This window comes from Mchenga conophoros, linkage group LG8, assembly GCF_057382185.1.
Source record: "Mchenga conophoros isolate Kocher_MC1m ecotype Shallow Benthic linkage group LG8, M_conophoros_male_GT1.1, whole genome shotgun sequence".
Taxonomy (NCBI): Eukaryota; Metazoa; Chordata; class Actinopteri; order Cichliformes; family Cichlidae; genus Mchenga; species Mchenga conophoros.
Genome location: NC_140533.1, coordinates 19,593,636 through 19,617,748, shown reverse-complemented (window position 1 = coordinate 19,617,748; position 24,113 = coordinate 19,593,636). Strand labels below are relative to the sequence as shown.

The 24,113-nt window shown below is 39.2% G+C and overlaps 3 protein-coding genes across 3 annotated transcripts; 2 read left to right on the top strand and 1 right to left on the bottom strand.

Annotated features, from left to right (window-relative positions):
- The first annotated feature begins 4,492 nt into the window (after nt 1-4,492).
- Nucleotides 4,493-7,037, top strand: LOC146568626 (peptidyl-prolyl cis-trans isomerase A-like). The gene is made up of 6 exons (XM_085284784.1): nt 4,493-4,724; nt 4,817-4,847; nt 5,130-5,218; nt 5,304-5,400; nt 6,109-6,184; nt 6,331-7,037. Exons 1-6 carry the CDS (start codon nt 4,557-4,559, stop codon nt 6,464-6,466), a joined length of 597 nt encoding a protein of 198 aa, XP_085140910.1. The 5' UTR covers nt 4,493-4,556; the 3' UTR covers nt 6,467-7,037.
- Nucleotides 7,038-7,707: 670 nt separating this feature from the next.
- On the top strand, nt 7,708-11,350 carry LOC146568625 (peptidyl-prolyl cis-trans isomerase A-like). The gene is made up of 6 exons (XM_085284785.1): nt 7,708-7,961; nt 8,113-8,143; nt 8,772-8,860; nt 8,941-9,037; nt 10,543-10,618; nt 10,787-11,350. Exons 1-6 carry the CDS (start codon nt 7,809-7,811, stop codon nt 10,920-10,922), a joined length of 582 nt encoding a protein of 193 aa, XP_085140911.1. The 5' UTR covers nt 7,708-7,808; the 3' UTR covers nt 10,923-11,350.
- Nucleotides 11,351-11,881: 531 nt separating this feature from the next.
- Nucleotides 11,882-24,037, bottom strand: LOC146568624 (zinc finger CCHC domain-containing protein 24-like). The gene is made up of 4 exons (XM_085284783.1): nt 23,579-24,037; nt 22,050-22,250; nt 13,237-13,401; nt 11,882-12,927 (listed from the first exon to the last, which is right to left on the bottom strand). The coding sequence occupies exons 1-4, from the start codon at nt 23,783-23,785 to the stop codon at nt 12,814-12,816; spliced, it is 687 nt and encodes a 228-aa protein (XP_085140909.1). The 5' UTR covers nt 23,786-24,037; the 3' UTR covers nt 11,882-12,813.
- Nucleotides 24,038-24,113: the final 76 nt, after the last annotated feature.

The window sequence follows — 24,113 nt, the reverse complement described above, 5'->3', positions numbered from 1 at the left end:
AGCAGGATAACCTGCCCTTGCCACAAAGAAAAAATAGTTCAGGAATGGTTTGAGGAACACAACAACGAGGCTGCCTCCTAGACGTCAATCCAGTTGAACATCATTGGGATGTGCTGGACAAACAAGTCCAATCCATGGAAGCCACACCTCACAACTTAGAGGACTTAAAGGATCTTGGTGCAAAGCACACCTTCAGGGGTGTAGTGGAGTACATGTCTTGACAGCTCAGGGCTGTTTTGGTAGCAAAACGGAGATCAACACAATATTAGGCAGGTGGCCATAATGTTACACCCAATCAGTGTATGTTTGTATTAGGGGGGCAACAATACTCGTATCGATATTGAACCGTTCGATACAGTGCTTTCGGTTCGGTATGCATATATATCAAACAATACATAATGTTTTATTTATTTTATCAACTTTTCTTCTGACGATGCTGTCTATGTTGAGCGCTCAGTGGATCTGCGTTCGACTACTCCGCCTAGGCTGCACTGTCGAGTGCAGATCCACTGAGCGCAGCGCAAGCTAGCAAGACAGAAGCTAAGCTCGTTGCAACATGGCAACTGCCTTAACGCTACCCGAAAATGAACCTCCCCCACCCTCATTCAGATCTGGCGTTTGGCCAGTGTTGCCAACTTAGCGAGTTTGTCACTATATTTAGCGAGTTTTCACACCCCCTTAGCGACTTTTTTTCTAAAAAGCGACTAGCGACAAATCTGGCGACTTTTTCTGGTGTTATTGGAGACTTATTTATGACGACTTTTTGACGTGAAAGCGGGTATCGCTTTTACTCTCAACAAGCAGCGGGTGCTGCCGTGGGCACCTCGCCCGTTCCAAAGCGCTCACGGGCGGAGGATAGTCCTCCCCCAGCTGCTATCAGGGCAGAAGATGTTCACACCTATTCGTCCAAACTGCAAATGAATCGCGCATGAGCGAAGCTGCTGCTCCTGCACTGATTGTAACGCAGTCAGTTCTTCTTTTACTGTTATGCTGTTTTGTGGATCACGAGGTTTAAAACTACTTATAAACACATACACACACACACAAAGTAACTCCACCAGAGTGCCTATTTCGGGTCACAAAGGAGCAGGGTTGGAATTGTGACATTTAAAAAAACAATAATTGCTAAAATAAATGTAATCTGTAGTTCTAAATAAATTCTAAATGCATTTAGGACGTTTCTCTCTCCAACAACGTAGGTTACAATTATATTAGCATGACCAATTATGCAAATGATGACGTCATTTAGCAACTTCTAGCGACTTTTAATAGCGATTTTCCTTACTGAGGAGTTGGCAACACTGTTTGGAACTATCTTGGTTTTTATGTGAAGTATGACCCTGAAGGTAAGCGCGTCATGGACAAAAGTAAAACAGTATGTTGGATGTGCCACGCAATGCTCAATTGGTGGGAACTAGTGCGCTAGCGCAGTTAGCTTGTTAACGTGTTGACGCCGTCCAGCCCCACGCACGGGGCGATCCGCGGTAACTCGTTAACGGAGATTTGCGGCGTTATGGCGTTAATGTCATTTTAACGAGATTAACGCTGACAGCACTAGCGGGAACACAACGAATATGACTGCACATTTACACCGACATCATCCTAGTGCAAAGACAAGTGGAAGCAGACAAAAACAACAAGCACGCATGCTACAAACTTTACCTGAGTCATTTAGACAGCCGTTAGCACATGATTCTTCTTATTGGGACCTGATATGTTTAATGTGCTGCTGAGAATATAGCCCAGAAGAAGCGTATAGTATAGCTTTTATTTTGGAAAGAGCCATTCCTCTGTAATAAACTCTCTTTTCCAAAGATGAGTGCTTTCTCGATCAGATATATATATATATATATATATATATATATATATATATATATATTTATTTTTATTTTTTTGTTGTTGTTTCAGCAACATTAAATTTAAAAACTGTACTTTTGAGTTAAAATATATATTTATAATTTTAATAAATGATAAATTAAAAAGGCATGCACATTTTTTTGTATCGAAAAAATATCGAACCGTGACACCAAAGTATCGAACCGAACCGTGAATTTTGTGTATCGTTGCACCCCTAGTTTGTATGTATGTATCAGTTTGCTAGTGTAATCAAGGTCAAAACAGGTACAGTTCAAACAGATATCAGGGATTTTAGAAAGCTGTATCCATCTTTAGATTACAAACAGAATGCTGTCTTAGAGCAGCCACATACGGTCTCTAAGAGCAAGTGGATAATCGCTGGAAAACACCCACTGATCGTCTGAGAGGAGCAACTGACCAGCCAACAGGAGCAGCTACTTGTGGGGAAAATACACTTGAAGAACCACATTATGACAATTTACAACAAAATAATCTACAACATGTCTGATTTTCCATTCATTTTTTTATGTTTCATCAGTAAAAGAAATGGTGTGAGAAAACAGCAGCGTTATTAAGTGTTAAGAAAAATTCAACTGCCCACATAGTCTGTCCTTTATTAACATCGATTAGAAAACCTTGGTAAAAGTAACTTTAACAACATTATATTGCACAAGAAAGCAAACTTTAAATGCTTCTGATATTTGTGTAGCCCTAAATCTTGTGCAGTGGAATAACAGATACTTTTTTTTAGCTGTGAATGTTTAGATCTGAGTGTCTTTCTGCAGCTCAATAACACTGGGATTTTAAAGAAACAGCAGAACTGAACATTGTATTTTTGGTGGAACATTACTAGTGGAATATTCCATTCTGACAACTCCCTTGAGCAATGGCACAGTCTGACAGGCATAAAATAGTATTTTTGGCCCAATGAGGGGATTCCCAAAGAACTGTTAGCAAAAAGGTTGATGCATATCGGCATGGTGTGTAATGTGTAATTAAAATGTTTTAGGAATCTACAAAAACAGAGGACAGAATAAGAAGAAGTGCCAAGGCCTAAAAAAATATCTACAGCGGATGAATAGTATCTGAAAGACGGGTCCTTAAGAAATGGAGAGAACAAAATCAGCAGTGACCTGACACGAGACCTGAGAGATGCACATAGTCTACTGAAGAGCCATCGATCAGTCATTGCCTGATCTCTCCAAAAACCAGACTTCAATATTATTGAGAAAGAGCAGAACAAAAGGAAAAGAAGAGCCTTGGATGTCCTTCAAGAACTATTAATGAAGACCAGCTAAAGAAATTAACAGAAAGCTTGCCTAGGGTAGTTCAGGCTGTGTTGACTAAAGGTGTTCATACCAAATATTGACTCTCAAGTTCAATAGAATTGTGCAAACTATGTTTTGCTTTATGTACAGTATTTCCATGCATGTTAGCAGTTTTGACTAAATTGCTGCTCCTGCTTTCCCATTTTACTTAAAAAATATAAAGAAGTGAGGGTTTGGTTGAGACTTTTGCAAAGTACTATATAAATAACTTATATAAATACTGATCAATTGATATCTGAGTAGAAGCTTACTGGTAGCTGGTATTTAAGTTCCCAAACCAGGCATACAGCACCTCTCAGTAGGTCACAAGATAAGTCTGACGTAATATGAGATGAATAATGAGGAGAGTAAAACAGTTTCTTTAAGAATAATTTGTTAAATTACAGTTATTTACTTGGATCAGTGTCAGATAAGTAAGCAACAGTCCTTTTTGGGTTATACCCAGTGTTGGTCAAGTTACTTGAAAAAAGTAAAAACACAATTTAGAACCTGAATAGGTGATAAAGCGATAGATCTTTCAGCCCTACTTTTTACTTCCCTACTTTTCTACTTTTTCTGCATAATCCATCATACAAAATGTAATCAAATGGAAAAGTCTCTTTTTAAAACTTGTTTTATTAGTTTTAATCTTTTAACTTTATGCATCAAGCAAAAATTTCATTATATGCAACATTCTCTGACTGGAAGAAATTTGTTTAATATTTAAACCTATTTTCTGCACATTCCAGCACATAAAATTAAATATTTTTTTGTGTTTACACTCAAGTCTTTCAAATAAATGCAAGTGAAACACAGCAGAAAATAAATAAAATCAGACTCAGTGGTCCTGTTGCTCTATTTTCACCTGTAAAGCAGGAGTGGGGTAGGCGGAGGTTTGCCCATGCTCTCTCTGCACTGATATATTATCCATTGTTGATCTGCACACAGCTGTTGCCACGAACGTCGCACTCGCTTAAATTAGTTGGTAAGCCATTGTATTGTATTTAAAAGTCACATCATGTGTATAAGCTAACTCACAATTGTGCTGAATTACTTTGACTGCTGCAAACACCAATGAGATATCCAAAAATGTCGCACAGGCTGGGTGGGCAGAAAGTCAATAACATTTTACTGAAACGCAACAAACAGGTTTTAAAGTAACTTAAAGTCTCTAATGAGCTAATGTTTAAAGTATATGTTCTGGATAATTCTAGCCATGGTCACGTGGCTTTTTGACACAACACAGTAAAACAGGTGTTCTAAGGGACGTTAATTAAGCCTCTCAACATCATTAGAGTAGACTATCCGGTTCTCTAAGCAAACGTCCCACTTCGTATTTGTAAGCTGGCTCTGGGTGGTTGCTGACATACTTGAAGGCAGTAGCTGCACAATATGACTTTTATTAGGATGCTGCATTTACCAAACAGGAAGAAATTCTGTTCTGTGGTGTTTACGGCCGCACGTTTGTGCAGCAGCTGCCCACCAGCTGCGTGCAAAAACCCGGTGGTTTACTTTGATATTGCTGCTGACAACGAACCGCTTGGCAGAATTAGCTTTGAGGTGAGTAGGTTTAAAAAAAACCAAAAACAAACAACTTTTACTTTGAAAATATGCGTTAAATCGCTGTGAGCCGTTTTCTTTTTATTTTGCAGCTTAATGCAGACGTAGTGCCAAAAACAGCAGGTAACTACTGTTTTCATCATTTGTTTATTTGTTTTAATCACAAATCACAGCAAAATGTCAAGAAAGTGCTGTTATCAGAGCTGAGGAATGGATGAGATGTTTTGTTTTGTTGGCTTCATAATTGTTTGGTCTATAAAGCAGCTGTCACAAATCCATTCAGGAGGACCTAAACTAACAGTAACAAGTCACTGTTCAAACATGAAAAATTACCGAAAGCTTTGTGTGTGTGTGTGTTTCGTCACCCGTGAGAAGGAAAAAATTTACATTTAGTCTATCCTGCAGAAAACTTCCGAGCGCTCTGTACAGGAGAACATGGCTTTGGCTACAAGGGATCCGTTTTCTTCAGGGTGATCCCTCAGTTTATATGTCAGGTAGGTTTGTTTTGTTTTGGGGGTAATTAATTTTCCCCCAATGGACTGTTGTGATATTACTACAGTGATGCGTTTTGTTTTTTAGGGTGGAGATATTATTTATAACTTTGGAGGTGGTGATAAGTCTATCTATGGAAAGAATTTTCCCGATGAGAACTTCAAGCTGAAGCACACTGGACCAGGTAATTATCCCCCTCTGTACACTGTTGCAAGTGAAAATGAAAACAATGCAGTGCTACTTATTGGTTTTCAGAAATTTCCAACTCTATAGTGCAAGTCACTTTGTCAGATTCAAATTTAACTTGGGCCATTTGTGTGCTTTTCTCACTCAAATACTTGAAAGCATATCAATATATAAGAAATGTCCATAACTTGAAGTCAAACAGATGGAGCCAACAGATTATGTGCATTTTCATTTAAATTGTAGGAATGTCCTGAGTTTCTTGCACATTTTTTTTGTAAGGATTACACACACGTTAGTCCTTCACTGTAACATTCACTGTCAATCTTTTTTCTTTTTTTAAACCAGTTTGCATTTTGAAAACTATTCACATAATATTGTTCCATTCTTCGTTTTTGTCTTGAGATTTCAAGGTCATGTTTATTTTTGTTTGTCACGCTTCAATTTACCTCATTGCTCAAAGTTACTGCCTAGTGAAATCTATAAAGAAGCCTTGTCTGCACAAGAAATTTTGCTCCCATCACTCTGGGAGGTCCCCACAAAGTTTGCCACCAGATGGCAACATTTTAACACTTTTTTCTAACATTGATACTTGAGTGTGCTAAATAATATAAGCTGTTGTGTGCACCTGTGCCACAAGTGGAAATACTTAGTATATTCAAGGGTACTTATTTTAATCTAACTGGATATGAGTTTGTTAAATTTTAAGGTATCCTGTCCATGGCCAATGCCGGACCGAACACCAATGGATCCCAGTTCTTTATCTGCACCACTAAAACAGATTGGTACGTACTGACAAACGGAAACATATTTATAACAGCTGATACCAATGAAGCTGTGTATTTCATCCAAACTGGCTTTAATTCATATCACAGTGATATTCAGTAATGGCTTGAAGCCATTAATTGTAAGCAGTTTCTTTTTCTTTTAGGTTGGATGGCAAGTATGTTGTCTTTGGAAAAGTAAAGGAGGGAATGGATGTGGTCAAGAAAATGGAGTCTTTTGGTTCCAAGATTGGGTACACTTCAAAGAAGATCACGATCACGGACTGTGGAGAGCTCAAGTAGATTTAATGTGGATATGGTCATTGTGTAATTTCATTTCCTGGTGAATTTCAATAAAATGACCAAAGTGAAAGAGGTTGGCCTAGAGTGCTTCCTCTTTTGCTGAGTGTAGATAAATGTCACAAGTACTGTGAAAAGATTGGGGTAAAATGTCATTTTTGCCAGTGAGAGACTACTTCCAGCTGCAAATTAAAATTTGCATGGGCATAAAACTGAATGCACCCGCAGTCCAATCAGTTTGTGAGGTGTTCAGCTGCATGGTCCTCAGTTTGAGAACAGGGTGGGATGCACATTCTGGGGGGGTTTACATCAGGAATGGGCATCTGGTGTTTTAAAAAAAAAAAGTCTGCCATATCAGATATTGGCACTATGGCATCAACTGAGAGAAGCTTTTTATCTCTCTGCCTATAAAATGACCAGCTTTATCACGCTTTTGTACTTGGTAATATTCTGGTGGCTGCTCTTTGAAATTGAGAAAAAAAAAAAAAGAGCAAGAGAGAGACTGTGCATCTGCCCTATTCCACAGCCCCGCATTGCTGCAGGTTGCAAAACAATCTATAAACCAAAATCTAGCTTTTACAAACTCACTGTCCAAAGCTTTGCTGCTCCCCAGCTCTACTGCTGATATCGTCGAATATTTGCAGGTTTGCAGTTTCATGCACATGGCCAGAGGTCCGTGAATTAGCTAAAGACCTCTACTCTGACATTTGTGTGTATATTCTGCTTATAGCATGATGCATGTATAACATTTGGTTACATTACAGTGACAGCAACACACTCATTTCAAACAGTTTATTTTTTATGATTGGGGTTTTAATAATAAAATAGACTTTTTATCCTGGTGATGGGTGGGGATTGTTTATGGTAAGGCATTATACAAAAAAAATAAAATAATTGACATGCAAAACTGATTAAATACTGTCTGCTTCACTTTACGAACTGATTGTCTCCAGTTTCAAATTGTAAAGTTTCACGTGGTGTAGATGTTTTAGATTTTGAATTTTCAAAACGTTGTTTTTGATTGGGCTGTAGCAATAGCGCATCTTGAATGATTCATTTTCATTTTAGACGAACTCGATATGGTGATCAGATGAACCATACAGACTACACAAACCTTTCTTTTACGTATGACATTAATGAAATGAGCAGCACGCAGCATAACACTACTACAACAACAACAATAATAATAATTTGAGTGCATAAAAAATCTCGCGTAATCTCGCGAGAAACGTAGCAGAGCTTCCGGTTGCGTAGTCAGCTTCCTCCTCTCGCGCATGTAAGCGTGATTGTAGGTCACTGTTGGTCCACCTGCGTTGAGTTATTGCATCACAGTGAGTTTATAAAGATGTTGCTTCTGTCAAACAGGATAAAGTTTTGCTCTTTAGCGTTTACAGCCGCGCGTCTGTACAGCAGCGGCCCAGCGGCAGCGAACAAAAACCCGCTGGTGTACTTTGACATTGCCGCTGACAAAGAGCCTCTTGGCAGAGTTACCTTCGAGGTGAGTAGGTTAAAAATAAGTGTTGACACTGCTTGTATTAGTTTGCATGTTAATGTTTCAGTTCGATGTCCTCACACAGTCGCTGATTTACTCTCCCCAGATTTAAAAATTTAAAAAAAATGCCTTCTGGCTGCTTCTTTTTCTTTTGCAGCTCAACGCAGAAGTCGTGCCCAAAACTGCAGGTATCTGATGTTCTCTTCCTCCTTAAACACCAAACAAGCTGGAACGAGTATCTGATCTACTCAGACTTAAAGAAAAGATGATGGTGTACCTGAACTTGACTAAGTTTAACTTGACACACCAAATGTGTGTGTGAATCGACAGGTTGTCACTTTGATTATGTTAGAACAGTTTTTTTTTTTACTTTCTGCCAAAGCTTGCCTATTTGGTTTGTAAATCAGAAGAAACATTCTAAGAGAATAACAATGTGTTGTCACAACAGAAGATAAAAGATTGTTATTCACTTTTTTTATGTTAAACCTGAAAAACAGGAGATTGCCACATTTAAACTAGAACCACAAATTTAAAAGGTGAGACTCATGATCATCAAAAAGGCTGCAAATTTTATTCTGTTCTGTTGATAACTGAGCAGTTTGTGGCATTCTTACACTGTTACAGGCACACTTTTTCATCTTTTAGGAAGATTTCATCAGAAATATTTCAGGGTTGCTAATAAATATCGAAAAGTCTAAGAAAAAATAACTCTGCTGTTTAGGATTTTGCTTGTGCTTTATTCTAACGTAACTGTTCTGTCTACTGTGTGGATTCAAACATAAGAAGGCAGACACTGACATGAAGGCTCTCTTGCAGAAAACTTCCGAGCGCTGTGCACAGGAGAGCATGGCTTTGGTTATAAGGGTTCAATTTTCCACAGAGTGATCCCTCAGTTCATGTGCCAGGTAGGCTTTAATGTTTCTCTCCTTTTGTTTTCCTGTGTCCTATGAGGGTCCAATTACAGTCACACGTTTTGTGTTTTCAGGGTGGAGACTTCACGAACCACAACGGAACTGGAGGAAAATCGATCTACGGAAGGACGTTTCCCGACGAGAACTTCCAACTGAAGCACACTGGGCCAGGCAAGTATTTACATCATTTCAGTTTTTCCTTGGGAACCAAAAGGACGATGGGGTTGTACAAAACCAAATACACTCTTACAGGTTATAATACATTGCATCTAATATAATGCATATACAGCACAATGTGATATACTACACATGATGGTACAATCTCAGGCTACAGTGTTTGTGACTGGTGTTTTGCTGGTAGTAAATAGAGTAAATTGTAATTTTCCAGAGCAAAAATGAGATGGGCCATGACCAGATTAAATATGCATGCATCTCAAGTTAAATTTAGCAATTCTGTAAATATTATGGGTACTGTGATTGTTATTTTTTTATTTTTTGTATCAATTTACTGGAAAATTACCCAATGCTGTCCTCCATTGTAATGTGGGATAGTCACATTTGTCTTCTGCCACCAGGTGGCAACATTTTAAATGGTGGATTTTCTGACGGTGATATTTGAGTGTGCTATATAATCAGTGTTGGGAAGGTTACTTTTAAAATGTATTCCAATACAGAATACATGCCCCAAAATGTATTCTGTAACGTATTCCGTTACGTTACTCAATGACAGTAACGTATTCTGAATACTTTGGATTACTTAATATATTATCGTGCTTTTTACAACAACGTGAATGTACTATTGCTGTGTGATTTATTACTATTACTGAAGGTCCGCGACTCCGAACTGTAGTAAAGGGACCTCTGACTAATACGGCGGGGTCCCTGTCGGCTCATAGCCGAAAAATAGCTTTACTTTGTTGTGTGGGTCAATTTTTCTTGCGAGAGACAGAGAGAGGCGTTGAAAGACTGCTCCAGCGGAACTTATTGTTTTCGGAGGAAAACACGAACACGGTGTACAGTCGAGTCTTAATAGCTTACTTACAACTGGGCTCGTCAGGCACTCTTCTTGGCTGCAGTGGTTATTTATTTACATGCTTCCAGCTCCCGTTTTTCCTCGACGACAACTCGTACCTTTCCACTCGCCTTTTTCTCCCTCCTCGCGCTCACAGACACATGTGTATGGCAGTCCATTCTCCCTGCAACACGGACTACACTGCCCATGATGCTACATTCTTTAGAGCTATGCTTGTAGCATTCTGCCTGTTAGCTTAGCACAACAACAACAACGAAAAGGCGCTCTCTCACCCAGGAAACACAGTCGCAGAAAGAGAGAGAGAGCGTCGCCCTGTAACCATGGCAACCGTAACGCTGCCGCCTGGAACGAAAGAACGTAGCTGTCAAACAAAACCCAAACAGTCCTGACCCGCGACAAAATGAAACAGGAAAAAACCGCAGTGTAATCCATTTATTTCAACAAAGTAACTGTATTCTGAATACCACCTTTTTAAACGGTAACTGTAACGGAATACAGTTACTCATATTTTGTATTCTAAATACGTAACGGCGGTACATGTATTCCGTTACTCCCCAACACTGTATATAATATAATATGTTGTGTAGATGTGTGGCTTAAGTGAAAATACGTACTTTAATGAATGAATTTGTTCAATTGTAAGGTATCTTGTCTATGGCCAATGCTGGACCAAACACCAATGGATCCCAGTTCTTCATCTGCACAGCTAAAACACAATGGTACGTACTGATAAACATAAAATGTAGGAGATGAAGCTAGTGAAGTTCTTCTTCATCAGTCTGTGCCTCCACCTAATAAAATGTGAGTCCATCAGACTCCTTAGGTGCTTCATGGATCATGTCATTATCCAGGGCAGCTATATTAAAATAAGCGTCTTCTTCATTTAGGCTGGATGGCAAGCATGTTGTCTTTGGCAGCGTGAAGGAGGGAATGGATGTAGTCAAGAGAGCGGAGTCTTACGGTTCACGGACTGGGCGAACCTCCAAGAAGATCACTATCACAGACTGTGGACAGCTCGACTAGACTCCGTGTGGACGTGTCCGTAGTCTCATCTCCTGCTGTAATTTCAATAAATGCAAGAGTGAAAGAGGGTCTTTCTTCAGTCAGCGAACAGGGTGCTATCTCTGTTTGCTGACAGATCATTTCAGAACATTTTTTGTTTAGGTTTTTGTGTTTATATGCTGTATTACTCAAGTAATGGCCAACACACGTGTTTGCTTTAAATGTGAACTTGATGGATCAAAAATAATGAATGATCCTAATATGTGACAAAGCTTGTGAATTTAGCAATATAAACTTGAACTAATTTTGCAAAAAAGGGGCATACATTTGTAAAAACAAAACCCTTTTCTAAACATGTGATTTTTAACAAAGGTGTAAAAATTTAAAATTTCCTTAAAAATGAAATTTTGCACGTCAGCAAACTGGCTGAAATAAAACTTATTTCAGTAGTGCCTACATTTTATTGGAGATGTTGGGAAAATATTCTTTCTGAACTATCCTGAGGAGAAGTTCAGAAGCAGGTACAATTTGTATATGTAAAAAAAAATACAATGAGGTACAAAGAGAGGAGCTATGGTATTGTATGAAGAAAAAAAGAGTGGCAGAAAGTGTATGTGGGCAACAAAATGACTGAGATGTGATAGGAATGACATGAGTTTAACGTGAAGTTAGGATTCACTTCACTCTACATTGATCTCTTGTATATAGTGTAATGGACAGGCTGACAGATGTTCACAGAATGTGGAAATTTAGAGTTGTTAGGCAGGAGGAAAAGAGGAAGAACACACAGGCTTGGTGTGACAAAAGAGGATGCGATGGATGGATGGAGGCCGATCATTTTATTTTTTTAATTATAAGATTACCTGTGATTGTATTTGATGATACTGAAGCCATATATCAGTAAGTTATTCTCTGTAGTCCCCCCTCATGATATGTGCTTACATCCTTACTTGAGATGTAGAGATGAGATCAGAAACCGATCACGTTTAAATCAATTTTAATGCAAATATTTCAATAGAGAAGCATCCATCTCATGGGTTATACAAATGAAGGCACATTAAATTTAACACAGTTTACAAGTTAAAGGGTATTTCTGTTCCATACTCATTTATTAGCAAGTCCAGTGAAAAACACCCTGAAAAGCACCACTCACATGCAACCCTTCACTTATCACCGTTTGTTACATTCACTTTTTTTTACTGTCACATGTTATATACTACATTATGACCATAAGCACTTTGGCGAGTCTTTTAGCACTGGGTGCCAAAATACAGTTGCTGTAAGTTACTATTAGAAAAATTTCTACACTGCATATTTAAAACTTTGGAGCCACAAACTACCTGACGAGTGTTTTCCCCATAAACTGTAGCACGTAGTATAAAAGAACTTAATGTTAGTTGACTAATATATTCCTTCACAAAGAGTAATATTCAACAAAATAGTATGGCTTAAAACATATATTAGAAAAATGATGTACCCACCAATACTAATAATACAGAGGACAAGGCAGATATACATTATTACTGCATAACCGTCTTGGTAGACTTGCATATTTTATACAAAAACATTTAAGTTATTTCTGAAATATACACACATGTAAAAGAACCTCTATATGAAAGCTGTTCCAAGAAGTTGCTCACAAGTGAAGAAAGTAAAGTTTCTTAATTCACAGTTGGCTCAAAGTTCAGACTTCAAATGAATATTCACATAATGAAAACCGAGTATCTTACAAGAACCCAGCAAACACAATCTCCACTGATACTACTGAAACCAGAGTCAGAGGGTATTTCATGAAAGCGTGAGATGCATTACTGCACTATAGATGTTGTAGCTTTAGTAACTAAAATATAGCTGTCGTAGCTATGTGTGTTTCATGAAGCTTTGGAGCAGGGTGTTAGGCAAACTGAATGTGTTATTGCACTCGGCGGCAGTAGTAGCCAAGGACTTTGCATTTTTCACACAGGTGCTGCGGATGCTCTTTACTCTGGTCAGACACATCCAACCCATCCGGCTTCTCCAGAGGTCTCTGGAACAAAGAAACTGGAAATTAATGACCTGCATACACAGAAATTGCCAATTAGTCCTAGGTCCAAGAAAGACATGAGAAACAGACAAGCTATGCCATTTGTAAGCTTATATAAGGATAAGACAGAGGTATCTGCAGCTAATGTATCCAAAATTTGAACAATTCACCTTTTTAAAGTCAGTCCTGGCCTCAGTGGTCAAGCTACAAAAAAGTGGATTTGATTGCATAGATTGAATACATGTAAAGATTTGATGTGCAGGACCAATGAGCTGTCCCAGTCTCCTGATGCCCTGTGTTCTGATGCATTACCTGCTTGTGAGGGTAAACGTTGATGTGGCACTTGATACATTCTTGTCCCATGTTGGCCCAGGAGTTCCCGCTCATCCACTTCCTCTTGCATTTTGGACATTTATACTCTCCAAAACACCTCTTTTTTCCCTGATAAGGGGTCAGGCCCTCGCCTTTGGGTCGAGCCTGAAAAGAAGAAAAATTATACATGTCTATCACCGCTTTTAACGGGGGAAACCTATGCAATGACCCATTTTTTCTTTGCATGGCAGCCAGTTCAAAGCTTCATGTAATTATAAAACATCCTGACAGCAGAACTGTTGGTGGTCAGGAGAATTTATCGAGAGGGTTTTTTTTTTTTTCAGCAATGGGATGATTATGTTTTGTCAAATGATTTGCTTTGGTGCTTTAACAATCCTAAAAGGATTGACTTATATTACAAAGTAATCTAATCAAAGGAAACTTATTTTAGAGGGATATTGTAGGAAATTACAAGACTCTTGGTTCTATGAAAGCAAACAGAAAAGTTTCAGTGGTTAATTCCAAAGATGTTAGATGATATTGTATGTTGTAATTTATTTGCTGGACACAAAAAGAGTCTCAGCTTTCCCATTAGAAATGAACTCCCTCCCTCCAGCTGTGTTCCCAGGAGACTGTAAAGGAGGCCCTAGCCTGCGGAGGGACCAATTGGAGAGGGCTTACTTCTATAGGACAAATACCTTAGGCTATCAGTCATCCCTCCCAGCTGGCCACAATCCTCCAATCAGAACACAAAGACCTTAGCAGGGAGGAAATAAAACCCAGATGAACTCTGCACTGGTGTAACATGACAAAATTCTAAGCCCATCACCGAAAAGAAAAAAGAAAATCCTCTCGACAAGACTGGTTTGAATCTTGGATGAAAAGTAGGGCAAGTCAAAATTAAGATCGAATCAGGCCTGAATCCACAACAACAGAGAAGTTCACATAATGCTTTGCTTTTATTTCACCGCAGAAACATATGTCAGGTTCAAAGCTTCTCACTGATCATTTCCAATTTTATTCATTTCCAGGCCTTAATATGTGAAAACAGGTTGTGAAGTTCCATCAGCCAAATCTCTAACTGCTAAATGCGCTGTGAATCATTTTGAAGCATGTGTTTGCCTCATTCGGCCACCAAGGGGCACTATGGGAGATCGCTTTTGATGCTTGCCCTTGTTCTCAAGCATACAGAGACACCAGACAGATTATCGTTTTCCTGAAGAAGGAAACAGCTTTCACTCTTCAAAACAAGCAAAACAAACTCTACCTAAAGTCTGGAGCCCACAGGGCAGCGAGGGGCACTGCACACGCTGTAGTTTCCACTGCCCTGATCAAAGATGTCACACTGACAGCCAACAAATGATAACACACTTTTGACCTGGAAGTGAATGGACACTCTCAATGGAAAGCAGGAAAGATTGACTGAATCCATCAGATCAGTGGGCCATTTTCGCATACATATGACACTGTATATACACACATCAGGCTGAACTCTCTTAGTAAGACTTTATTCTTTCTTGTAATTTCTTTAAGTAGGCTTCAGGAATACTTCTCCAGGCTATTTGAAGGACATTCAAAGCTCTTCTTTAGATGTTGGCTGCCTTTTGCTCTGTTCTCTGTGAAGATGATTGCACACTGCTTCAAAAATGTTAAGGTCTGGGCTCTGGGGAGGCCAATCCATGACTTACACTATCCCACTGTGTTTTTTTCTATCCAGATAAGCTTTTACTTTATTGGTAGCGTGTTTGGGATCACTGTCATCCTCAAAAATGAAGCCACTGACAAACAGATGCTTTCCAGATGGTTTTGCATGGTGGATAAATCTTTGAAAATACATTTCTGCGCTCTTCATTTCATCAGTTCTGACACAATCTCTAACACCACTGACTGAAATACAGCCCAAAACCACCTCCTCCTTACATACTGATGCTGTTTTGAATCAGACATTTCAAATTTAAATTCATCACTCCACAAGACCTGTTGCAACTGATTTTCAGTCCAGTTCTTGTGTAATTTGGCATATCTCATCCTTTTCCGCCTGTTTCCCTTCCTTAAGAATGGCTTCTTGACAGCCCCCCTCCCACTGAGACCATTACTGATGAGGCTTAAGATTTTCAGCAAAAAGCCTGTACACAGTTGTGTCCATGTGTAAATAGTACGTGTAATTAAGTTACGCCTTCTTATGCCTTTCATTTCATTTAGGCAGCATTTTTACAGCAAGTTACAAGCCATTTGAAGTAATTGCCTTTGAAGCAGTTCCTGATATAGCACACAGCAGAAGCTATCTTCTCCTTCTGCTGTGTGCTATATCAAAATCTGCATTCCTGATATGTAGAAAAGTTAAGGACTGCAGCACTACTAATATCAGCTAAGGCAGCTGGGTTTGGTCTTTGTTTGCAGAGGTTACTTTACTTCCATTGCCTGTGTTTTTTAGACTTGGTGCAGTTTCTGAGAACAATTTTCATTCAATTCAATTTTCTTTGTCATACACAGAAAATAAAACACATAGAAACAAACAGCAGGCCTAAAACCCCAAAACCTTTCAGTCTGAAACCACATGTGAGAAACTCTTTTAAGATAAATAAGTTGTGAAATTCATTTATTATGTGAATTATAACATATTCAGTTTCACAGCCAATACTAATGTTGTCTTATTTAAATTAGCCCCAGACTGCATAGAGGGATGTAAAGCCAGATTTGTAGGCTGCAGCAGATAAGCTTGGCCCAGATCCTTGTAGCCTGGTGAGAGAGACCCAGGAGGTGGCTGCCTCCCTCTGCCATCATCTGGAAACCATCAGGATAAACAATGGACTACTCCAAATCCCCCCCCCTCCCCCGTCTCCATTCGCCAGTCCCTCATTCACTCTCCCCTACTCCCATACCCCCACGAGAGAATTCATCCTGGAGAACTCAGCACAGCTAAGCCGACTGGATACCATGTGGTCAATTACTCCACACTAACAAACCCACCACACTCTGTCCCTCGCTGGGTTTAATTTGTGTCAGACCCCCACAGCATCCATGGAGAAGTCCAGCTGTTAAGCAAAGCAAAACAACACAATCATGCCTGGGCTGACCACCGCAGCAAAAGGTCGCCTGTGTTTTAAAGACTCTTGTGCTGATTTAAGAGATAGTTTTCATTATCTTGTGAAATCAACTCTCCAGGAGGGTTAAGAGCAACAAATGCCTCAATTCCCACGAGCCCCAAAGAGAGACTATTAAAACAGCTGCGTTTTTAAGAGGACAAATTTGATGGCAGCAGTAAACCAAAATTCAACTGGTTATGGCTTCTCAAATATGACGATGTGCTGCTTTTTAGTTTTATGTGATTATCAAACAAATATTTAGGGCTTTAGCAGCATTTGTCAAACAAAACTAATTAGAAGACATCATCTTAGGCTGGATTCTAGTTTGTTGAGCAGCTGCTTATTTTAAAAGTGATAACATTACGACGTGCCTACTTTTAAACCTGAGCAACTTTTACAAGGCTGTCTTTTTCACCATAGTGCATATTTTAAAAACTGAAACAAATGTTCCAATTCATAAATAATCAACACATCTGAGTAAGTTTGGATGCCCTAGGGGTTCACAGCTGTTATGAAGAAATAATGAAATAATAATTTAACATCTGATACATCAGCTGTAGTCCATCTAAATAAAAAAAAAAGGATAAAAACTCCATATAACAAACAAATATGCCACAGTCTTTTGCAAACCTAGTGGCGTGCCTACCACTTAAAATATAGGATGTGTCGACTTATGCACTGTTCTCTGAAGAATTGCTCTAACTTGCTTTACTTTGACTCGTTTTGAATAGATGATCCCGAGTTTAATAAAGTTTTTCTAGCAGCTTCACCACGACCGTGGGCTCAAACCACAGAGCAGTGATTCGAGGAAATAAGATATCAGTCTCTTCCTGGCCAGTAGATGCTGACTTATGTCTTACACAATGGTGTTTCCTCTTTTCCAGGGCAAATCAAGGCCAAATGTTCCACTTACGGAAACATCAAGATGTCAAAAGATTCTTTTATGCAGATACAGCCCGAAGCTGTGATCTTTCTGCAAAGCTTTTCTACAAATGTTGCACATTTGAAACACAGAGTGGATGAACTTTTCTTTAATCCAACATGAATATGATTAGATACAAACATCTGGAGGCCAAAGAGCAGATGACTGGTTCTGTAGTGCTGTAGAGTTTTAATCAATCAGACCCAGTGTTGAAAGCACACAGAGCAAGGAGAATGATTATCACACAGACATATGGACATTTTCTATGCATCTTTCTCAAATGCAGGAGTCTGGGGGGGACCAAGCCATTTGATTGGTCCAGAATCTGACTGAGCTCCACTGAACTATAGGTATTATGTTTCTCAAAAGACTGAATGACAGGAACAGATGGTGGGTTGGAACAGCAAAATATGTCCAATTTCAGTTCAATATGTGTTTGAGTAACATTTAGGAAAATATTAAAAACATGGAACCATAATAAAAGTGATCTCTACAGCATTTTTCCTATATGTGTTCCTTAGCCTTGAGCCGACGATACTCTTTATCATATGAAGGCTATCTATCCTGAATTCCAGGGTTTCCCCTATCTTTTGCATCATCCTCAGCAGATGTTTAACCAGAAGTGCCAGGCAGGATATTGTGTGTAGATAAGACAGTTATCACCAGTGAAAACAAAAGGACCACAGCAACAGTAATCAGACAGGGTTACATGAGATTGTCCAGTTCAGCGTCGTTCACTTTATCCAGCCCAAAACGAATCTGATACTCACCTAATTTCAGTCAATTAAAAACTTTGTAAATATTGAGATCATCCTCCTGTAATTTCATTTTATAGTACATTTCTCAGAAGTACCAAATACAGTTGAATACTGTTTTAGGTTTAAACTTTTGGTTTTTTGGTAAATGCATCATTGCCAAGATCAGAATGCTGACTGGCCTGTATGCCTGTATGCAAACATATAGATCTACATCTAGCTAAAAGACTTTAAACACAAGCAAACAGCTGGACTGTGTTGATCCAAAAATAAAAATAAAACATCTGCCTATCATTAGCTTGCATGATAATTATTAACACTGTGTATCTTGTCTTACATCTAAAAATAGAAAGTGCAAACACAACAAATTAACATTATGTTAAATGTTGGACATATAAGTGGCGCAGCACAGACTAAAAAGACTGAGAACTAAAAATATGTTTATGTTCAAAGGCCAATGATCAGATCAAGAAGTTTCTTTTGTAATCTCTGCAACTAATTTTCAAAGCAGACTTTTCCCCTCCATTCAAGTGTGATTAAACTGTAACAGTAAAGACCTACATGCACTTCCTATGTTACCCAGAAGTTTGCAAAAACGGATGCAGTCATCTCAGTGTAGCTAGAGTTCGTTCGCCACTGCCCTGCACTGACAGAAAGGCGAGAGAGACAGAGATGACTCCAGCCAAGCAGCACTGTGCGAACAATACAGCCTGACTTCCTGACCTTTGGTTCCACAGCCCCTCTGCAGAAACAATGCTCGCCTTATTTATCACAGGCCCTTCCCACCATGCACCCATTTACTGTCAGCACTCTGTCACTTGTGTACTTTCTTTACTGTAAGCAGGTCGAGCTACTTAACTGGGATGAGGACATTAAAATGTGACCCTAAGTTAAAGGGAAAAACCACGTAAACCCTCGATGAGTACCTGTCGTTTGCTTGGAAATGTGAATCTTAAAGACAATATAGTATGAAGGATTTTTAACTTTTTTAAAACTATTTTTCTGCAATCCTAAGACATCAAAAGCATACTAAAAGCATACTAAACTTCAGTTGGCTAAAAATGCCTCAGATTCCAACCAGCGAGAACAAAAAGCAGTTTGTTGATTAGGCACAGCTTCAGACGAACGTTCATCACAACTTCAACTAAAGAGACCTTTTGTCATGGCGACAGCTACGTAATCATCCCTTTGGGTCTGAAATATTAGCAACACATGATAAAATCTGACATCATTTTTCTAAAGCAGAGCAAGAGTGGCAAAAAGCCAGGAGGAAAAATGGTTTCCAGATTTTGCATAATTTAAAGAGTATAGCAATAAAGCAGAATCGTAAATATCTCTGACAATTCCTTTGACGTTTCAATCGTCTCATGAAGCAAGTAACCCAACGCTCCACAGTGCTGTCAGCACGATGTTAACTATTGAAATGCCAAATGGCAGCATTAGCATTTTCTCTTATACCTAAAACTTTTTTTTTTTTTCATTACCTGCCATGTATTTGTCGTATAATTTTAGACTTGATGTTCCAGAAAATGCTTTTAAGGCTTCAGGCACAGACTTCCTGTGTGGATCCTTCTCTCATCTTACTGAGCCATGACATCCTTTGATTCCTATCCACTGCAGCTCCACAAAATGTTCCCTGTCTCCTAGCGTCAGACTCAGCCTAAAGACTTACTCACAATACACCAAGGTACAAACAGATAATCACAACTTACAGATGAAGATTGTGACGCAGCTTATCTCATAAAAATTCTAAACCTCAAGTTGTGTAAAGCACAACGGCACAATAGTTACTGCTGCTTCGTTAGAGCTCCACTCGTAGCCTGTTGTGTTAAGTTTCTACATTTACCCACTTTCACTGGTTGCTACAGCTTCGTCCACAGTCCAAACACATTCCTGATTTGTATTTGTGGATCTGATAATGTATAGTTATCTTAATTTCTGTGTTAGCCCATGCTTTAGCATAACAGGAAGTGTTGTCAATATTTCTACCAAGTGTCTGTGGCTTTAAAGTGTGTGATTAGGACCTTCTTTGATACACTTAGATGAAGATGTGATTCATGACACCAAAGAAAAATACAGAATATACACCTACTTTTCATAGCAATTGGCAGGTGTTCACAGATGTGAATGTGCGAAGAGCTATAAAGTCACTGCACATGTGCTGTCAGCATTCCTTACATTCCTATATGGGCTGTATTCTGTGCTAGAGTACACTAATCTACCATGTGTTGGCAGAGTCAAGACTTTAGGAGAGAACGATCAAACTCGAGGGAGAAAAAAGAGATTCGTACTCATTGTTTTTGAGTGAAAGAATTGTTTGGAGAATGTGTTTGTTCCTTATATATTAAGAAATAGATAAGAAGTTTGATATCACTCTCACATTAAAACATGTAGGTCATCTGGAATGATAGCTTAATTTAGCTTAGCATAAAAAGAGCAATTGGTGTAGGGTAGAATCACTAGATTCCCTACCAGCTCCTCTAAAGCATAGTAATGCTATCTACAATGTTTGGTTTTTGCAAAAAGCATAAAACCAGTAATTATAAGCAGTTGTGTTCTTTTTGACAGAGCTAAACTGGCTCTCCCCATTTCCCGTCTTTATGCTAACACTGGCTCACAGTCTATAGTATTTCTATGCTACTAGCTTTACAGACATAAAGCTAGCAGCATTCCCATTCACAAGAAAGCAAATGGGTTTAAGCACACACCTAACAGGTATTTGTCACACAGTTTTAAAAAAAGGCTACCTTGTGTTATTAATAACATGCTTTAAATGTTTTATCTAATTAACTGTGATTTAGCATCGGTTAGCATAGTCTTGGTTCAGTGCAAAATCTCAGCCTAAAATCTTGGTAGCTGTTAAAAGGTGATCACATTGGGTTTACTATTTAATTAACTTTAACCTGCTTATAACTACTTCAAACCAACTTTTAACCCATTTTTATTTTTCCATGCTGTTTGTGCTTGAGGGTCTGCTGTTGCTCTCCTCATACTGGACTTTCCATGCACATGGAAAGGTGGGAAACTCCCAGAACGGAGCCAAATATGATTTGCTGCAAATGGAATAGCAATCTTCTTTTGACTTTTTCTGAAAGTCTCAAACTGCTATTGTTATATGTCACCCCCAAAAAGAGATTGATATTCTTAAAAATATGTTTAACTTGGCTTTTCTGATAGATGGAACTTGACAAACACTGAAATAACTGAAACTGATCACCCAGTATTATAGTCTGTGGTATTATAAAAGGAGGTTGCTGCTTTCAGATTTTGCATAAGAAAGCAATTTCTACTTTTTAAAAAAAAAAGCTACCTAATCACTAGCCATGTTTGGAGAGGGATATCCTGTGTGACATGGTATTACAAGATATCTATCTATATATCGCTAGACAGAGAGTGTGTGTGTGTGTGTGTGATTCAGTTGGATAAGCAGAAAAAAGGATGGATGGGTGGATGGATATATAGATACATTTGATTAGTAAAAGTTGACCTGCTATTTTAAATTCAAGTTTTTGCTTCTTTGTTTCTTGGACACATCCTGTCCATCAGTCATTTTATTATTTCTATTACACCTAACAAATGTCAAGCATTTCCTTCAGAACATGATCAATGGGGAACCACAGCTGCACATAAAGCACTGGTAATATTTCTTTCATGTTTGGAGTGGAGGTCGTGCCTAGTTCCACAGAAAAACCTATCATCTTTCATTAAGGCCAGCACCGAGATCCAATCTGGCATCTGCTGCTCATTACCAACCTGTGGTGGTACACCTAATTCAAATATGTGCTGAGGACTGTATTTCACACTAAAAAAAAAGAATAATACAAACATAATACTCTAACTTGGAATGTAGAGTTTAAATTGAGTGCAGTACAATTGTGAAAGAATACCTAGAAATGTGACGAAGAAACTGGATGTGATTTGTTGGATTTGTCATCACATTTACTTTACAAATGTATTATTCATGCAGCACGTCACATGCGTTTGATAGACAGCTCAAATGAGCCACATATTGTGCAGCTGTTTGATGTAAAGTGTCACTGTGTGTCTCACCTGAGGGCAGTCTTTGATGTAGTGTCCTTTGTTGAAACAAAGGTGGCATAGGTAGTTGGGTGGCGGCCTTTTGCTGGGCTTCCGTGTCTCAGGAGACAGGGAAAGGTCTGAGAAATGGTCTGCCAGTGAGCTCAGGCCATCCACAATATTGTTGAGAGATCCATAAGGTGAAGTCCTCTTGTAGAAATTATTGTTCAAGCTCTGTCAGAGAAAAGCAACGCCCCCCACCCAAACAAATCATAATTATTTTTCCATTGATACGCGCTCTTAACTATGTCTACAAATGTCCGAAGCTCATAAGTAATGCCCAACATAACTTCCAAAAGGCCAAGGTAGTGTATTCAAATAGCTTCAAAATCAATCAAAACACAGAAATACTCAACTATCAGAGGTAAAAACTGTAAGATTTTTACTTTGGAGTTAGCAGATTTTGGCTTTTTTGTTTGACAGATGGTTGTTTAATTTTTGATTTTACTCATTTCATCAGTTTTAGCTCTACACAAGAGTGTTTGCCATATCCCCAAAACACAGAAAGTTACAGAAGGTTATTGTTGTGACTCTGCTATAAAAGAACATTTCACGGGGTCTGTCAGTCCATCACCCTGATTGATTCTCCTGTTTGTCTCCCTGACAGTAGCCAACCTTATTTGATTTCTGCAGATGTGCAGTCCTTACTGTGTGAACCAATAGTGTCCATTTCCTCATTAGAACAAAATGCCTTTGTCATGCATTCTTACAAATGGTTCTTCTGGCACGACATAATCAGCATCATTGTGCTTCTAGAGGAGATGGGTGCTATGGCACTGCAGGGCCAACCAACATGAAGAACAGCCTGCGGACACTGTTTACTCTGAAGGCATCGCACAATAACGAATTGTGGTCAGATGCACATGTGCTTTAGAGCAGTGAGATCTTATGCAAGAGACAGCAAACCACTAGATATCTTGGCATGCGTGAAGTTAAAGCACACACGCCAGATATGTGGAAATGTCTCATGTCTCAAGTAAAAACTTGTGGATTTAAATGTCAAAATTTAAAGAAAACATCACAAAGTACTCAGTTTGTTTAAAAAAAATCCTTATCTCTTTCTTCAATTAGTCAGTAGTTTATTAAGCACTGAATTAACACTGTATACCGCTCTAACCATGCAGAGGCCAAGGGGCTGGGGTGGCTAACTCTAACATTTTTGAAAGCTTGTGAGAGGTCGTTCTCAACCTACCATTCCCCCGTCTGGCTGACACCAGAACAGTCTGAACACACTCAGGCACTATATCTGGGTACAAAACGCATATTCATATGCTACCCAGTCACCGCAGGGCAACCCAAATGAAGGCATGCAGGTGAGGTTTGCAGTATGGGCAGCAAAGTAAGCAAGGCTGAAATATCTGAGAAGAACATTCAGGGAGAGACTTGCAGCAAATAAATAAATAAATAAAGAATAACATTAAAGATAAAGATTTAATCCAAATACGGAGATAATAACCTGCCATCGCAACTTAATGATTGAGACAGCATCACATGCGTTCTACCTCACTGCTCAGATGGAAGAAGTTGTTGAGATAGTTGGAGCTCAGATCAGCTGCGCTGCGCTTGGAGGTGCTCACGTCCAGAGGAGAGGAGTCCGACTCGACTTTGAAGCCGTCAAAAGCGCTACTCGGCGTGTCTTGTAAGGACATGTAGACCCAGCTGAGAAGCTGCGCGGGCTGGTACACACCAGTCTCTACGGCAGACATCATGGTGTCTTCTGGAGGTCTGCGCCTCTCCTCTTAAAACAGCACCGTCAGAACCGCCGGTTTCTCTGGACAACCCAACTTCTTCCAGTCATCCCCCTGCAGCGCCTGACTGGGCGTAATCTCTGCGTGTGTTCACCTGGGGGAAGCCCTGGGAGGAGGACTCCACTAACAGGAGAGAAGTCACGGGAGGGGCTCGGTGTAAGTTTGAAATGGAAAGGCTGTATGGCAGCTGGAGGACTGGAGCAGCAAACAGGCAAGGACTCTGCGTTGCGTCACAGAGAATAGGAGGGCCAACATGAGTTTGCATCTCTTTCTGATTACCTTCGCTGGC

Coding starts and splice junctions, on each gene's coding strand:
- LOC146568625 (XM_085284785.1), top strand. CDS start 7,809: ATGTTGCTTCTGTCAAACAGGATAAAGTTTTGCTCTTTAGCGTTTACA. Junction 7,962..8,112: donor TTGGCAGAGTTACCTTCGAG/GTGAGTAGGTTA, acceptor TTTCTTTTGCAG/CTCAACGCAGAAGTCGTGCC. Junction 8,861..8,940: donor TCCCTCAGTTCATGTGCCAG/GTAGGCTTTAAT, acceptor TTGTGTTTTCAG/GGTGGAGACTTCACGAACCA.
- LOC146568626 (XM_085284784.1), top strand. CDS start 4,557: ATGACTTTTATTAGGATGCTGCATTTACCAAACAGGAAGAAATTCTGT. Junction 5,219..5,303: donor TCCCTCAGTTTATATGTCAG/GTAGGTTTGTTT, acceptor TTTGTTTTTTAG/GGTGGAGATATTATTTATAA. Junction 5,401..6,108: donor GCTGAAGCACACTGGACCAG/GTAATTATCCCC, acceptor TTAAATTTTAAG/GTATCCTGTCCATGGCCAAT.
- LOC146568624 (XM_085284783.1), bottom strand. CDS start 23,785: ATGATGTCTGCCGTAGAGACTGGTGTGTACCAGCCCGCGCAGCTTCTC. Junction 22,251..23,578: donor TCTTCCATCTGAGCAGTGAG/GTAGAACGCATG, acceptor TTTCTCTGACAG/AGCTTGAACAATAATTTCTA. Junction 13,402..22,049: donor ACATCAAAGACTGCCCTCAG/GTGAGACACACA, acceptor TCTTCTTTTCAG/GCTCGACCCAAAGGCGAGGG.